Genomic DNA, 16666 nt, shown 5'->3' with positions numbered 1-16666 from the left:
AGACAAACATATGAGGGAGAAGGGAATAGAGGGTTATGCTGATAGATTTAGATGAGGAAAGACGGGAGGAGGCTCGAGTGGAGCATAAACGCCGGCATGGGCTGGTTGGGCCGAATGGCCTGTTTCTGTGCTGTATATCCTATTTAGTCCTATGTAATAGTTACCGGGTTTATACCTCTCCATTTTTAAACAGACAATGAGATAAATGATCTGTTTTGGTGTTGCTGGTTGAGGGAGGAATGTTGACTAGGACTCTGGGAGAACACTCCTGTTCTCCTTCAAATAATGCCACGGGATTTTTAGCATCCACCTCAACCGGCAGGCAGGACCTCATCTTTGCTAGCAACATTCAGACTGCCTTGATCGAATAGGACAAACATTTAATGTATTCGTACGGAGGTGCCTCTATCTGGCGGCAGCCAATATTCAGAGAGACGACTGTCAAGGCATTTGTTTGAATCCTCCATTGTCAACGACAAGCTGTTTGTCTTGCTTTCTCCTAAAGTCTTGTGATTCAGGGATTGGTGTTAGACAGTGCTGTCTCCTTGAAAGGTCGACTGTCTAATCCTAGATGGCTCCTTCTCACTTTAATTGCACTCTTCTCATGATTACCTAATAAATATTCAACACTTTTCCAACAAAAAACTTTATAATTTGCTTTGCAGCCTCTGCTGTGTGCAACCCGTGTGGTACCATTTAAATTATAGGTCTCGTTATCGCAGCTTATTAATTTCTCCCACTCAAATGCTCCAAGCCAGTTCTGCCTCCCTAATTCTAGTTTGTGCCAGCAAGAGCGAGAAGCACCTTCTTCTGATTGCTTTTGTTTTTGCCTCCCAGTTCAAAACTACCCTCCCCCTTTCACCCGGATGAAAAGTCACTGCGCTCTGGAGCAATTCACTGCATATCAGCTGTGGCTCAGTGGGCAGCACTCTCACCTCCGAGTCATGACGGTTGTGGGCCCAAGTCCTGCTTCAGAGACTTGAGCACATAAACCAGGCGGACGCTCCAGTGCAGTGCCGAGGGAGTGCTGCGCTGTCGCAGGCGCCGTCTTTCGGATGAGACGTTAAACCCGTCTGCCCCCTCAGGTGGATGTAAAAGATCCCACGGCACTATTTTAAAGATAGTCCTTGCCAATATTTATCCCTCAACCAACACCTAAAAAACAAACGATCTGGTCATGATCATATTGCTGTGTGTGGGAGCTTGCCGTGCGCAGATTGGCTGCCGCGTTTCCTACATTACAACGGTGACTACACTTCAAAAAGTACTCCGTTGGCTGTGAAACGCTTTGGGATGTCCTGAGGGCGTGCAAAGTGCTATTTTTTCTTTGTTTTTTTTAAAAATGAATTCTCGGTAAGGCTGACATTTATTGCCCACCCCTAGTTGTCCTGCCAACCGAGTGTGCTCGCTAGGCCACTGCAGAGTTACGAGTCAACCACATATAGGCCAGACCAGACAAGGACGGCAGGTTTTCTTCCCTAAAAGACATTAGTGAACCAGTTGGGTTTCTACAACAATCCGACAGCGTCATGATCACTTTTACTTTATTTCCAGATTTTTTTTAAAAAACGCACTTCAAATTCTCAAACTGCCATATTGGGGATTTGAACTCATGTTAGTCTGAGGTCATCCAAAACTCGGCTGCCTAACCTTTGGTGGCCGTGCCTTCTGTTGCTTGGGCTCTAAGCTCTGAAATTCCCTGCTTAAACCTCTCCGCCTTGCTACCTCTCTTTTCTCCTTTAAGACGCTCCTTAAAACCTACCTCTTTGACCAAGCTTTTGCTCATCTGCCCTAATTAATCCTTATGTCGATCGCTGTCAAATTTGTGGTCTTAAAATACTCCTGTGCAGCGCCTTGGGACGTTTTACTACGTTAAAGGCGCTATATAAATGCAAGTTGTTGTTGTTGTATCATCATTAGTCCAGGTCTCTAGATTACTAGTCCAGTAAGAGAACCACTATGCTGACGTATCGATCTTGAAATGTATTGGGATGGTCTGAGAAGCATGATAAGGGGCTGTAAAAATGCAAAATCTTTCTTTGTTGAAATTGCTGAGGTAAAATGTCACTGACCCTTGCTTGCAGGTGGACTGTCAGTGGGCTATTCGAATGTGTGGGGCTTCACTACTGAGATGGGCCCTGTCTTTACTGGATGTCCCCGCGGTCAAGTCTGGCCGATATTCCCCTCCCTTACTCAGATTTAAAGTCGCGTTAAGTACCACTGACATTCATATTCAGTGGACGTAAGCCAACAGGATTGTTCGATGGTTGGGTTATCAAAAGTATTTTCCGTTGCAGTGAGCGCAAAATAATAATTGCACTTTTCAGTAATATGCCAGTGGGAACTCGCTGTCCTTTTCCCTATTTCCGCTGATTAAGGGGACATGCTGAGCAGTAATTGTTTCGTTCCAGCTGCTTCGCAGGCTCTCTAGTCTTAGCCAAAGTTCCCAGCAACAGAATCCCATGGCACTATTTGAAGAAGAGCAGGGGCGTTCTCCCCGGGTGTCCTGGGCAATTTTTAATCCTTCAACCAACATAATAAACACAGATTATCTGGTCATTATCTCATTGCTGATTGTGGGAGCTTGCTGTGCGCAAATGGGCTGCCGCATTTCCTACATTACAACAGTGACTACACTTCAAAAGTGCTTCATTGGCTGTAAAGCGCGTTGGAACGTCCGGAGGCTGTGAAAGCCGCTGCATAAATGCGAGACTTTCTTTCCATCCTTCCTAAAGTGAAGTGCCCAAAACAGCACGGTGGCATAGTGGTTAGCACTGTTGCCTCACAGCGCCAGGGACCCGGGTTCGAATCCGGCCTCGGGTGACTGTCTGTGTGGAGTTTGCACATTCTCCCCGTGTTTGCGTGGGTTTTCTCCGGGTGCTCCGGTTTCCTCCCACAGTCCAAAGATGTGCGGGTTAGGTTGATTGGCTATGATAAATTGACCTTTTGTGTTAGGGGGATTAAATACGTGGGGTTACGGGGATAGGGTGGGATGTGTGTTGGTGTAGGGGTTACGGGGATCGGGTGGGATATGTGTCGGTGCAGGCTCGATGGGCCGAAATGGCCTCTATCTGCACTGTGGGGTTTCTGTGAATACTCCAACTGTGGCCTAACTAAGATCCAGTGCAAATCCAACATTAACCCCCTCGCTTTAGTATTGTATGCCCTAGATACAAAACCAAGGATTCTTCTGTCCGTTTTTAATGGCCTTATCTACTTTGCACCCTCACCTTCAATGACCTGCACACCGATGTCCCTCTACTCCATTTAAAATCTTACCGTTTAATCCTTTCCATAGTCTGATGACAGATTGTTTTGTTTTCCAGAGTGGGATATTTGATCACATTTTGAAATGCAAAGCTAATATATAGTTTATAAATATTGCAAAACCTTGGAGAAGGCATAAAAAAACCTGGGGGAGATGAGGCAAAATTTTTTATTTTTTTTAATAAACGTAGCGAGTTGCTATGATCTGGAATGCACTGCCTGAAAGGGTGGTGAAAGCAGATTCAATAGTAAAAAGGAAAGTGGATATATACTTTAAAAAAAAAGGATTTCAGGACATCACCAAGGTTGAAAAGAAAAGAGGAGATAAATCACAAGCTAGTGGTTACGTGACACCGAACTTGGGTTTTAAAGCTGCAGATTGTGGGAGGTCAGAATTTCCACTCTTTTGAGTGAGAACGTGCTATGAATCTCGATTTGAACACACCGAGGATCGAGGGAGGAGGACATTGTTGGCGCTCAGAAGGAAGGAGAGGAAAGGTCAGAAGCGCTCTGGATATCAATAAAACATTAAAGGTTACAACTGAGAGAAGCAGGGCATGGTTATGACTCATATTCTGGGATATGGATTACCACAAATGTCTTCATTTCCATAAGCTATTCCGAGAACACTTCAGAAAATGAGGCGTTAACAGCACACAAGACAAAATTCATGTGAAAAGTCAGACTCACATTAGATTAGGAATGATAATGTCGGTATCTTAGTCCGTTCAAAAGGTAAGGCGACCATTTAAAACGGTAATACTTACTGTGACAATCAGACCCTTTTCCTGGAAGTACTTGACCAATGGGATGGTGTTTTGCTTGAAGGTGATCAGTCGTCGCTGGATGGCTTTAGGATTGTCGTCAGGGCGACCTTGCTGTGCTGCCCGCTTTTCCAGCCTGTCTTTCAATTGGTGATTGGCGCATGCAAGGAACACGACTAAATCTGGGGTGCAGATCTGTTGAATAAGAGGAGGGTGGGGGGGGGGTGGGGGGTGAGAGGGAGAGAGATAGAGAGAGAGGAAAAAGCACACGGACGCTGGCTTAAAGGCCTAGTTATAGAATCATAGGACCAGGAGTAGACCATTCAGCCCCTCAAGCCTATTAATTAGATCATGGCTGATCTGTACCTCAACTCCATATCCCTTGGATACCCTTACCAAACATAAATCTATCTAACTTAGTTATCAAAGCTCCAACTGTCACAGCAGCCCCAACCTTTTGGGAGGTAATAATTCCGCATTTCCACCACCGTTTTTGTGAAAAAGTTATTTCCCTCCTAAACCGCCTGGCTTTAATTTTAAGATTCTGTCCGCTTGTTCGCAATTACCCCAAACAGAGGACATAGTTTCTCAGTATCTGTTAAGTCTGTGTGTTATAATGAGAATTACTACACAGACCACAAGAGTAAACTTTAACAGGTCTTTACTGGTTGAAGGTCAGGGCGGAACTGCCCAATAAATCATTACACAGCACTTATATACCGGTGTGGTCACCACCGGTATTACAGTATACAGCAGCCAAGATAAAGTAGTGCAACCCTTAAAATAGTTCTCTTAAAGGTGGAACGGTTACATACACTACAATCCCCCCTTTTTAGGTTAACAGTATATATTCCCATTAAACATAACATCATAACGTATGTACACAACTTCATGTAAAAACAGTTCACAGATTCAGTCTCTCTGGAGGCTTCCTGACTCGGTCCGGATAACGCCTCGGTGGTGTAGTAGTTTTCGGTGGTGTAGTAGGTTCTTTTGGCAAGGTCGATTCGGCTTGAATGTCAGTGTCGGGTTCATCTGGTTCCAGTATCACCGGATCGGAGGTAGATACTATGGGTACCTCTGCTTCATCATTAGGCGTAGAGTGTTGTGGTGTAGGTTGTCCCTTTTCGGATGACGATGTGATCTGGTCAGCATGGCGCCTTATTATGCTTTCACCAATGTCCACGGTATACATCAGCGGTCCTAGTCGTGTGCAAATAGTTCCAGGCTGCCATTTCTCGGTACGGTAGTCCCGGGCCAAAACTTGTTGACCTATCTGGAAGGTTCTAGTTGGCCTTTCATTCATGCCTTGAAATTGCCGGTTCTCTACGTCCCTTCTGATGTTTGGCTTGATCAAATCCAGCCGGCATCTTAGTCTTCTATTGAAAAACATCATGGCGGGAGTTTGGTTTGTGACTGCATGTGTTGCATTCCTGTACGCCAACAAGAAGTTATCTACCTTATGTTGTAGATTTAGGTCTTCATTACCCATGGCCTTTATGGCCTTCTTGAAGGTCTGGACAAACCTTTCAGCTAATCCATTGGTGGCGGAATGGTATGGGGCGGACGTGTAGTGCTTAACCCCATTGTTTTTTAAGAACTTCCTGAATTCTTCGGACACAAATTGCGGTCCATTATCAGAACAGATCTGTTCCGGCAGGCCATTCCTGGCAAATATGGTCCTTAATACTGTGATGGTTTTTTCCGTGGTGGTGGAGGACATCTTTATTACCTCCGGCCACTTGGAGTGTGCATCCACCGCGATTAAGAACATTGAGTCCATAAATGGACCAGCAAAGTCGATATGTACCCTTTGCCATGGAGATGAGGGCCACTCCCATGGATGCAGAGGAGCTTGTGGTGGGGCGTTTTGGACCTTCTGGCATCCTAGACAGCTCTTGGTCATTTCTTCGATGTCTCCATCGATACCTGGCCACCACACAAACGCTCTGGCTAGATTCTTCATTTTCACTCCACCCAGATGCCCCTCGTGAAGCTCCTTTAGCACTTTATGCTGGAGTTTGGGTGGAATCACCACTCTGGATCCACACATCAAAGTTCCTCGGCACACTGACAGCTGTTCTCTTCTTTGCGAGAATGCTGGCAACAGTGGTTCGCCATGTGCTGGCCATCCCTTCACCGTTAAATCGTAGACTCGTGAGAGAGTTGGGTCATTTCTTGTTTCCTTTTCGATCGTAGAATTTGTTACTGGTAGACATTCCACTATGGTTGAGTGGAACATCTCCACTGGGTCCACTGTAGGCGCCTCTTCTGCCGTTGGCAACGGTAGGCGCGATAAACCGTCAGCATTCCCATGCTGTTTTGATCCTTTGTATTCGATGTCATATTGGTGTGCCCCTAGGAAAAGGGACCACCTCTGTAGCCTTTGCGCTGTCATAATGGAAACGCCCTTTTTAGGGTTGAATATGGATACCAACGGCTGGTGGTCTGTCAGCAGTGTAAACTTCTGGCCCTGCAGGTAATGATTAAACTTCTTTACTCCCCACACCAGGCTGAGAGCCTCCCTAGCTATCTGAGCATAGTTGCGCTCAGCGGAGGTCAATGATCTGGATGCAAATGCGACTGGCCTTTCCGAGCCATTTGGCAACTTGTGTGAGAGTACTGCTCCAATACCATAAGGAGAAGCATCACAAGCTAAACGAATAGGTAGCGTTGGGTTGAAGTGAGCCAACACTTCCTGAGGTGATCAATGCCTTGCTTTTGCGAAAGGCCTTCTTACAGTCCTCGCTCCACTTCCATGGTACTTCTTTCTGCAAAAGAGCATTCAGCGGATGCAGCACCGTGGATAGATTTGGCAGAAACTTATGGTAATAGTTAATCAACCCTAGGAACGACCTCAACTGGGATACATTTTCCGGAGCGGGAGCCTTCACAACAGCTTCGATCTTGTCAGGTGACTTGTGCAGCCCCTCCTGGTCAATGATATGACCACAGTACGAGATCCGTTTCTGAAAGAACTCACATTTCTGGCGATTAACTCGAAGGCCATATTCCTTCAACCTGGTGAGCACCAGTTTCAAATTAGCAAGGTGTTCCTCATCGTCATCTCCTGTAATCAGGATATCGTCCAAGTAACATTGAGTGCTTGGAATTCCCTGTAATACCTGCTCCATGGCCCTCTGCCAAATTGCTGGAGCCAAAGCCACTCCAAAAACCAGTCTATTATATCGATACAAGCCTCTGTGCGTGTTGATTGTGAGATACTGGCGCGACTCTTCCTCCACTTCCATCTGTAAGTACGCTTGCGCCAGGTCTATCTTGGTGAAGCGTTTCCCGCCAGACAATGAAGCAAAGATATCCTCAATCCGCGGAAGCGGGTATTGCACCGTGTGAAGCACCGGATTAACTGTGATCTTGAAGTCTCCACAGATGCGGACCTTCCCCGGTTCCCCTGGCTTGTTACTCGATGAACGCTTCATGACGGGAACAATGGGCGTGGCCCACTCACTCCAGTCCACCTTAGACAGTACTCCTGAACGTTCTAGCCCTTCCAGCTCAGCTTCCACAGCAGGTCGTATCGCATAAGGTACCGGTCTGGCTTTGAAAAATTTTGGGGTTGCATGTTCTGCAATCTTGATTTTTGCCTTAATTCCTCTCAGTGTTCCCAGTCCCTGTTGGAACACCTCTTTAGCCTCATCCAATATTCTGGACAATCGTTCAGGTTTGACATCTTTTTTCTCGGAATCTACCGTTATTGCGTTTAGGGAGTGCCAGTCCATATTTATTTTCCTGATCCACTCCCGTCCCAGAAGTGGTGGACCTCCCTCAGGTAGTACATATAAGTCCATTCCTTGGTGTTCTTTGCCCTTGTGTACCACCTTGACTTTTATCTTCCCGATGGGGTATACTCTTTGCCCCGTGTATGTCTGCAATACTATCTTCGTATCCCGTAGGGGAATATGTTTGAATAACCTTTTGTAATCTTGCTTATTCATGACAGTCAACGCCGATCCGGTGTCCAATTCCATCTTCATTTGGACTCCTGCTATCTGCAGTGTGACCCAGATAGTTTGTCGGTCAGCTTCCTTACTCACATTGTGAATTCTCAGACTACCCAGTTCCTTGCTGTTGGAGTCTGAATCCGAATTCTGTTCATCCGAACTCTTCTCAGCCACCTTATGTACCTTTCTGCACTTTCCCTGCGGTGACTTTTTGTTGCTGGTCTTCTTTCCTGACCGGCATACCTTAGCTATGTGACCAAGCTTGCCACATTTTCTACATTCCTGGTTTTTAAACCAGCATTGGTTCTGATCGTGTGTTATCTTCCCACAACGATAACATTTCATTGTACCCGAAGCCATTTGATCTACGCTGAGTACCGCTGCCTTCAGCTGCATTTCCGCAGTGCCTCTCGCTGCGGCTTCGTGCGATGTTGCAATAGAGACAGCCTTATCAAGTGTAAGATCATTCTCTTCAAGCAGCCGCTTTTGTGTTCCTTCTTTCGACAATCCACACACGAATTTGTCTCTCAGTGCCTCTGTCAGGCTTTCCCCAAACTGGCAGTATTTCGCTAGCTTGCGCAGTTCAATTAAATACTCCGCGTTGCTTTCCTCTTTCAGTTGCGTTGTCGTATAAAATTTAAATCGTTCCGCTAACATCAGCGGTGTGGGGTTCAAATGATTTTTCAGGATAGCCACAATTTTAGCGAAAGTCTGATCCGCCGGTTTAGCTGGTGATAGAAGATGCTTCAATAACCCGTATGTCTTCGCACCCATTGAGCTTAGTAAGGTTAGTGCTTTATCTTCATCTGATATTTTATTTGCCTTACAATATATCTCTATGCGTTCTACATACGTGGCCCAATCTTCAACATCGGAATCGAAATCGTTGATGTTACCACGCTTAGGCATCTTCGCAACCTTCTTGAGAAACAAAAGAATTTTTTTTTTTTTTTTTACAAAATGGCGGTTTCCCGCACTTGTCTTCTTCCCCCGCCTCCGAAAATGGTGGCTTCCCGCGTTTGCCTTTCTCCCCCACTGGCTGTAATGGCGATTGCCGTATTGCTGCGTTCGCCCTCCCCCAGCGGTTTTCAAATCGCGCCTCCCAGCCCCTCCTGCAGTCCGGTCCTTTCCCCCGGCTGCAGCTGAGTTCTCCGCGGTTTTTTTGTTTTATTTTCTCCCGCGCCTTACGCTGACCCGGTCGCTGCGCCTCGCGGCCTCGGTAGCTGCCCGGCCTTTTTCACCGGTCGCGGTCAAGCTCTCTCTCTCGACGCTGTTGCGTCTCCCAGCCCGCTTGCAGCCCGGTCTTTCGCACCGGCTGCGTTTGCATTCACCGCGGCTTCCGTGCCTTACGCTGTCCCAGTCTCAGCGCCTCTGGCCCCGACTTCTGTCCGGCTCTTTTCCCCGGCCGTGGTCGAGTTTTCCGCCCTTATATCCTCCGTTTTTCCCTCCCCTACTTCACAGTCAACGTGGCCGACTTGCTGCTCGTCGCTGATCGGCTTACCCACCACCGTGATAGAAGGGATGATCACTGCCTGTTACTGATGGAAGGCTTCGTGTCAGAATTCTTCCTGTGCTCTGCAGACCCGAGTCTTCTCTCAGCAGAATGACGAGGGCGGATGCCTCCTCTCGACGCCCGTTAAACTGCCTTGGATGTATCTCTGCCGCAGGGTAAGATCCCATCCTCGTCGCCACTGTTAAGTCTGTGTGTTATAATGAGAATTACTACACAGACCACAAGAGTAAACTTTAACAGGTCTTTACTGGTTGAAGGTCAGGGCGGAACTGCCCAATAAATCATTACACAGCACTTATATACTGGTGTGGTCACCACCGGTATTACAGTATACAGCAGCCAAGATAAAGTAGTGCAACCCTTAAAATAGTTCTCTTAAAGGTGGAACGGTTACATACACTACAGTATCTACCCTATCAAATCCTTGTAACATTTGAAACACCTCGATCTGATCACCCTCAATCTTCTATACTCAATCATTGAATCTTACATCACAGACGGAGGCCATTCGGCCCATCGAGCCTGTGCCGGCTCTTTGAAAGGACTATCCAATTAGTCCCACACTCTTTCTCCATAGCGTTGCAAATTTTTCCTTTCAAGTATTTATCTAATTCCCTTTTGAAAGTTATTATTGAATCTGCTTCCACCGCCCTTTCAGGCAGTGCATTCCAGTCGCTAACCAGAGGGCACAGATTGGCAATTGGTGACATGCAAAAGAACCAGAGGCGACATGAGGAAAACCTTTTTTACGCAACGAGCGTTTAAGATTTAGAACGCACTGCCTGATAGGGTGATGGGCACATATTCAATAGTAGTCTTCAAAAGGGAATTGGATCAATACTTGAAGGAGAAAAAATTGCAGGGATATGGGGAAAGAGCCCGGGGGGAGTGGGACTGACTGGATTGCTCTTCGAAAGAGCCGGCGCAGACTCGAAGGGCCGAATGGCCTCCTTCTGTGCTGTACTATTCTATGATTCTCTCTCTTTTCTCCTTTAAGGCGCTCCTTAAAACCTACCTCTGAGCAAACTTTTGGTCACCTGCCCTAAATTCTCCTTGTGGCTCGATGCCAAATTTGTCTTCTAATACTCCTGTGAAACGCTTTGGGACGTTTTACTACGTTAAAGGCGCTACACAAATACAAGTTGTTGTTGTTGTTGGAGCGAAAAGGCTGGTTTCCTCAATTAGATGTTGCACAGTCGTGACTAGGGGGAGTTCTAATGGCGCAACAAGTTCCTAATGATCTCATACGGAATGAGATGTGCAACTGATTTCCTGAACCAAATGCCGTAGTAACGATGCATCAGTTCAAGCACGGGAATTTAAACGGACTTCCCCGCTAACATAAGAATCAATGATTCAATTTGAAGCAACTGTGGCCGGATCCAGACGAGAGGAGCGGGCCAGTCTGCAGGACGGAAGTTGTAAGCAGGTGAATGTGAAGCTGCTTGAAAACATCCAATACCGAAAATGGATGATCTGGTCATTTATCACATTGCTGTCTGTGGGATCCTGCTGTGCGCAAATTGGCTGCTGCCCTTCCTACATTACAACAGTGACTACACTTCAAAAAAAATTACTTCATCAGTTGTAAAGTGCTTTGGGACTTCGAGAGGCACTGTAGAAATGAGAATTCCTTCATCTTCAATCCTGGATGATTAGGAACTGGAGCAAGAAATAATATTGAAAACCACTGTGTCATCATAACTCCCAAGACTATGATGAAAAACTATTAATGTGCGCGCTGACCCATATTATATAATGCCAGATTGATGAAGATTTACAGAATCTATTTAAATAGATTATTATAGGTTTCAGCAGAAAAATATTTCAGCCTGATTTGTAAAACGATTCAGTTCATTGCACAGATTTTTACACGACTCAATCTGATCCAGGTTTAAATTGTGTTTATCTTCCTCCGCATCAGCATCGATTTATTAATGAGTTACTCCAATATTCACGCTTCGTAGCACCAAAATCCTGCCTGCTAAGCCGTTCAGAATTTATATATTTTGGTTGTAAAATATTGTTGGAAAAACTCGGTCTCAAAATCCCTCTGCTCGACACTGAATGGAGTGAGGCTTCAGTGGGCTCCGAGGCTCTGTCGGATGCCCCATGGCAAAGAATGAGCTGCAGCGAGGCTGACTGGAGTGTCGAGAGCGGAGACTCCGCTGCCCGGCTTTGACCATGTTAAGGGGCTGAATTTCCTCGGGGTGTCTCGTCGCTCCGCCGCCATAACCTCCGCGTCTTAACTCCATTTACCCGCCTTGGTTCCGTATCCCTTGATACCCGCGCCTAGCAAAAATCTATCAATTTCAGTGTTGACATTTCCCATTGACCCCCGGCCTTAACAGCTTTCTGGGAGGAGAGTGTTCCAGATTTCCACTATCCTTTGTGTGAAGAAGTGCTTCCCAACATTAAAATTAGAGCTAGGTTGTTTAGGGGTAAAAGTTATGCCCCCTTGTTATGGACTTCCCCACTGGGAGGTAAATTAGATTTATCCTTCAGGCTCTCATTCTCTGAAATTGAGACTAGGTTTGTTCCAGTTTCTTAACAACTTTCATTTATATAGAGTCTTTACCAGAGTAAAAATGTCCAAAGAACGTTAGCGGACACATATTGACATGGAGCCAAAGAAGGAGACATTAGGACCAGCTTGGTCAAAGAGGTAGGTTTTAAGGAGCGTCTTAAAAAGGAGAAACGAGAGGTGGAGAGGCAGAGAGCTTTAGGGAGGGAATTCCAGAGCTTAGTGCCTAGACGGTCGAAGAGACAGCCGCCAATGGTGGGGCGCTGGTGGACCAGGAGACAATGTAGCTCAACGAGCACAGGGGTGGTGGGTCAAGGGGACTTGGTGCAAGTTAGGATACAGGCAGCAGAGATTTGGATGAACTCAAGTTTATGGAGGGTAGAAGATGGGAGGCCATCCAGTCGAGTCTGGAGGCCACAAAGGCATGGATGAGGGTTTCAGCAGCAGATGGGTTGAGCTGGCTGGTCATCACTGGCTGTAGTCTCAAGTCCTTCTGCTACCCACACCTTCAGCCCAAGTCATCTCCACCTTAAATCCACGGCCATGTGGCCAGGCCTGAGAGGGTTATTATTGTCTGTCCTTGGCGGTATGCTCATTGCTGGAACCCACTGGCCAATGACGCACTTGTCCCTCGGGGCCAGTCAACTTAACCGGGGTCGGTGGGGGGGGGTGGGGAAAGAGTTTGAATCTGTTGAATTAAACATTTGCAATGAACAAGTTGACCATCAGCTGTGCAAGTTCTAGCAACAAGCCCACCTCCTCATTGAGACAAAGGCAACTGGCAGAGGGGCTTTTCCGTGGGGGTTAGGGTTGCCAACTCAGGTTGGACATATTCCTGGAGGTTACATCATGACCTCCCACCTCCAACCTCCCGCCCAAACAACCTTTCTCCCCCCACCTCCCAATAATTTTATAACTAATAAACAAGTGTTCAATGAAAATCAAAATATCACACAATTTGTTTTAATGCCCCCATGATTTTTCTTCCCCCGGTTTTTGCTGGCAGCAGTGTCGAGGGAGATTCATCTTTAATTCCTGTAACCTCCAGGACAATCCTGGAGAGTTGGCAACCCTACTGGGAGACCGTAACAAATGGAGATGTAGCTGGTGGGCCTGATTATTAGGTGGACAGAGATCAGGGCTGGGGGAGAGAAAGGCAGCGCTACCTTAATGTTACATGCAAGGCTCAGTGCACATGCTCAGTGCAGCCACAGCAGTCGTTCCATGATCCCGGGTGAGGCACCCAGAAAGGAGAACCGCTTCACACGAGGAAAGATTCCATACCTGGTCCTCAAAGGACAACACCTGGGCAACGTCTCTTGGGAATCCGTCAATGACAATCCCTTGGGCGTCTGGGAGCTGCATTAAACGGTGTTTGATCTCGGTGATCGTGGTTTCCTTCAAGGAGACACCAGAGGACATCCATCAAAATGTGCTAGTGTTATCCATAAGAAGGCTAAAAGTTAAGATCATAGCAAGGTAGATTTCTTCAGTTACAGAATCTTGACCTGTGCAACTCCCCATTACATGCAATAGTTTAACTAATAAAAACAGAAATAAAAACAGTTAACTAATATATGAAATAACAACAGAAAATGCTGGAGGCACTCAGCAGGCCAGGCAGCATCCGTGGAGAGAGAAACAGAGTTAACGTTTCAGGTCTGGGACCCTTCATCAGAACTGGAAAAAGCTGGAGATGTAACAGATATTAAGCAGGTGCAGAGACGGGGGTGGGGGGGGGGGGTTTAGGAGGGGAGGAAGGAATTGAAAAAACATACTACTTTTGTAAAAGGCAGGAAAGATAAAATGTTGCAAATGGGAATGGCAAAAATCATACTGCATGAAAAATGGGGGCAGGGATTATTACCTGAAATTGTTGAACTCGATGTTGAGTCCAGAAGGCTGTAAAGTGCCTAATCGAAAGATGAGGTGCTGTTCCTCGAGCTTACGTTGAGCTTCATTGGAACAATGCAATAGCCCGAGGACAGAGAGATCAGAGCGGGAGTGAAGTGGTGAATTAAAGTGACAGGCGACCGGAAGCTCAGGGTCACGCTTACGGACTGAACGGAGGTGTTCCGCAAAGCGGTCGCCCAATCTGTGATTGGTCACCCCAATGTAGAGGAGACCGCATCGTGAGCAGCGAATACAGCATATTAAATTGCAAGAAGTAAAAGTAAATCGCTGTTTCACCTGGAAGGGGTGTTTGGGGCCCTGGACAGTGGGATATGGTTGTACACAAATGATAAAAGTAAAATGGCAGAGTTAACGCTTCCATTGTATTTATTGGTCCTCTGTTTGAAGAGAAAGAAAGACTTGCATTTATATAGCGCCTTCAATGACCTCAGGACGTCCCAAAGCGCTTTACAGCCAATGAAGTATAGTCACTGCTGTAATGTAGGAAACACGGCAGCCAATTTGCACACAGCAAGCTCCCGCAAACAGCAATGTAATAATAAGCAGACAGTTTCAGTGATTTGTTTGAGAGTTAAATATTGGCCAGGACACCAGTAAGAACTCACCTACTTTTCTTCAAAAAATGCCATGGGGTCTTTTATGTCCACCGAAGCAGGCTGATAGAGTCTCGATTGAACGTCTTATCTGAAAGACAGCACCTCTGACATTGCAGCACTGGAATATTTAGCCTGGATCATGTGTCTGGAGGGAGGCTTTGAACCCACAACCCACTGACTCAGAGACGAGAGTATTACCACTGAGCCACGAGTGACACTGATTAGCAACCTCGTTCAATTACCCAGAGAATGGCTGGTGTCAGACACAAGACTCCTCTCTCTGCTGATTGCAAGGGCCCTACGTCAAAGGGCTTTGGGCAGTTTCAATTCCGTCCCTAGTGGTTGGAATGCACAGCACCAAACTGCCCCTAACTTGGCACTAATTGATGCTGTAACTGTGGATGGTGCGGCAAGTGGAAACATCTCACTGTGCAGGAAGGGGGCGCTCTACTGATCCGAGACTGAAGTACATTGTTGAGGCAAAGGAGAGGGAGTTTACCAACGTACGAAAATGACGATCAGGAAAAGATCAGCTGGTCCAGCAAGGCCTGTCCCCACACATTCATGATGGCTGGTGCATCATGACTGGACATTTCCTCTCACTCCTCCTTCTCCGCCCCTACCCACCCCCACAACCATGTAATCTTCTCCAAAAGGCAGGAAAAAAATACTTATCTGGCATAGGGCCCTTACAGTCAGCAGAGAGAGGAGTCTTGTGTCCGACACCAGCCATTCTCCGGGTCATTGAATGAGGTTGATAATCAGAAACCCAAGGCCAATATGGGGAAAAAAAATACACTGGAAAATTCCTCTCCGACCCCCTCTGATGATTGAAGCCAGTCCAGGAGATCACATGGACCATGGGTTATCTGTAAAACTACTTACCTACTAACCTGACCTGGGAGTGCTTGATGCAGATATCGAGTGCTCAAACTGACAAATGTTCCTTTCTCCAGAACTAACACCCCTCACCTTAACAAGCACAACATTCCCAAAAAGTAATTAGAAATACACTTGGATTTTAATTCTAATAATTGAAAGAGAGAGAGAGAGAGCCAGAAAGATTTTTTTAAATCTTGGGGTATGGGCATTGCTGGCAAGGCCGTCATTTATTGCCCATCTCCAATTGCCCTCGAGAAGGCGGTGGTGAACCTTCTTCTTGAACCTGCTGCAGTCAATGTGCTGAAGGTCCTCCCACAATGGTTCTAGGCAGGGAGTTCCAGCATTTTGACCCAGCAACCATGAAGAAACGGCAATATATGTCCAAGTCGGGATGGTATGTGACTTGAAAGGGAACTTGGAGATGATGGTGTTCCCATAACATTGCTGCTCATTTATCACATCTCAGACTGATCCGAAAGTGCTTCACTTACAATGAATTATTTTGCCATGCATTTAGTATTGTTATTTGGGTAAACATGGTGGCCATTTTGCTCATAGTAAGCTCCCAAAAAAAGCACTGAGGTGGATGACCAGTTCATTTGTTTTTGGTTAATGTTAGCCAGGCGATTGGGCACAAGATCAGAAAACAGATGAACATAAAAGATCCCACGGCACTATTCGAAGAGGACCAGGTGAGCTCTCCCTGGTGTCCTGGCCTATATTTATCTCTCAGCCACCATCACCAAAAACAAGATGATTTGGTCATTATCACATTGCTGTTTACGGGACCTTGCTGTGCGCAAATTGGCTGCCGCATTTCCTGCATTACAACAGTGCAAGTTTGTTCTTTATTTATAAAAGGTATTGGTTTTCTCCGTGGGATGTTACTGGTGCAGAACGACTACATACAACAGTCACTGGAGTCCAAAGTAACCGTTTTTTTGACACAAATGCAGTTATATAAATACAAAAAACTGTTCAGATTTAGGCTTTTACCTGGGGTGCCAATTCCCCATTGGTGATAATTTTGGCAATTAACCTCCACTTCCGGTTGCAAGTTGCATTGTGGATCATTTTTCTTCGGAGAAGCTCTCCCACCGAAATGTATTCAAACCCATACCGCTGCGCGATCTTCAGGCTCTGTGTGCCCTTCCCACTGCCCGGGCCACCTGGAAGAGCAACACATGGGAGTATCAAAAAGAAAGACTTGCATTTATACAGCACCTTTCACGACCTCAGGACGT

General features: G+C 46.4%; 1 protein-coding gene across 1 annotated transcript in view; it reads right to left on the bottom strand.

Annotated features, from left to right (window-relative positions):
- Positions 1-16666, bottom strand: part of ak5 (adenylate kinase 5) — an 88174-nt gene that overhangs the window by 57881 nt on the left and 13627 nt on the right. The window contains exons 4-6 of the mRNA XM_085983452.1: positions 16419-16591; positions 13315-13428; positions 4035-4226 (exon numbers count right to left, since the gene is read on the bottom strand). Of these exons, the coding sequence (XP_085839578.1) occupies positions 4035-4226; positions 13315-13428; positions 16419-16591 (479 nt within the window). The remainder of the gene's footprint in view (positions 1-4034; positions 4227-13314; positions 13429-16418; positions 16592-16666) is intronic.

This window comes from Somniosus microcephalus, chromosome 3, assembly GCF_052327205.1.
Source record: "Somniosus microcephalus isolate GS21.2 chromosome 3, FLI_Smic_1.0, whole genome shotgun sequence".
NCBI classification, from domain to species: domain Eukaryota; kingdom Metazoa; phylum Chordata; class Chondrichthyes; order Squaliformes; family Somniosidae; genus Somniosus; species Somniosus microcephalus.
The sequence above is the reverse complement of the archived record's forward strand: the minus strand, read 5'-3'. Positions and strand labels throughout refer to the sequence as shown.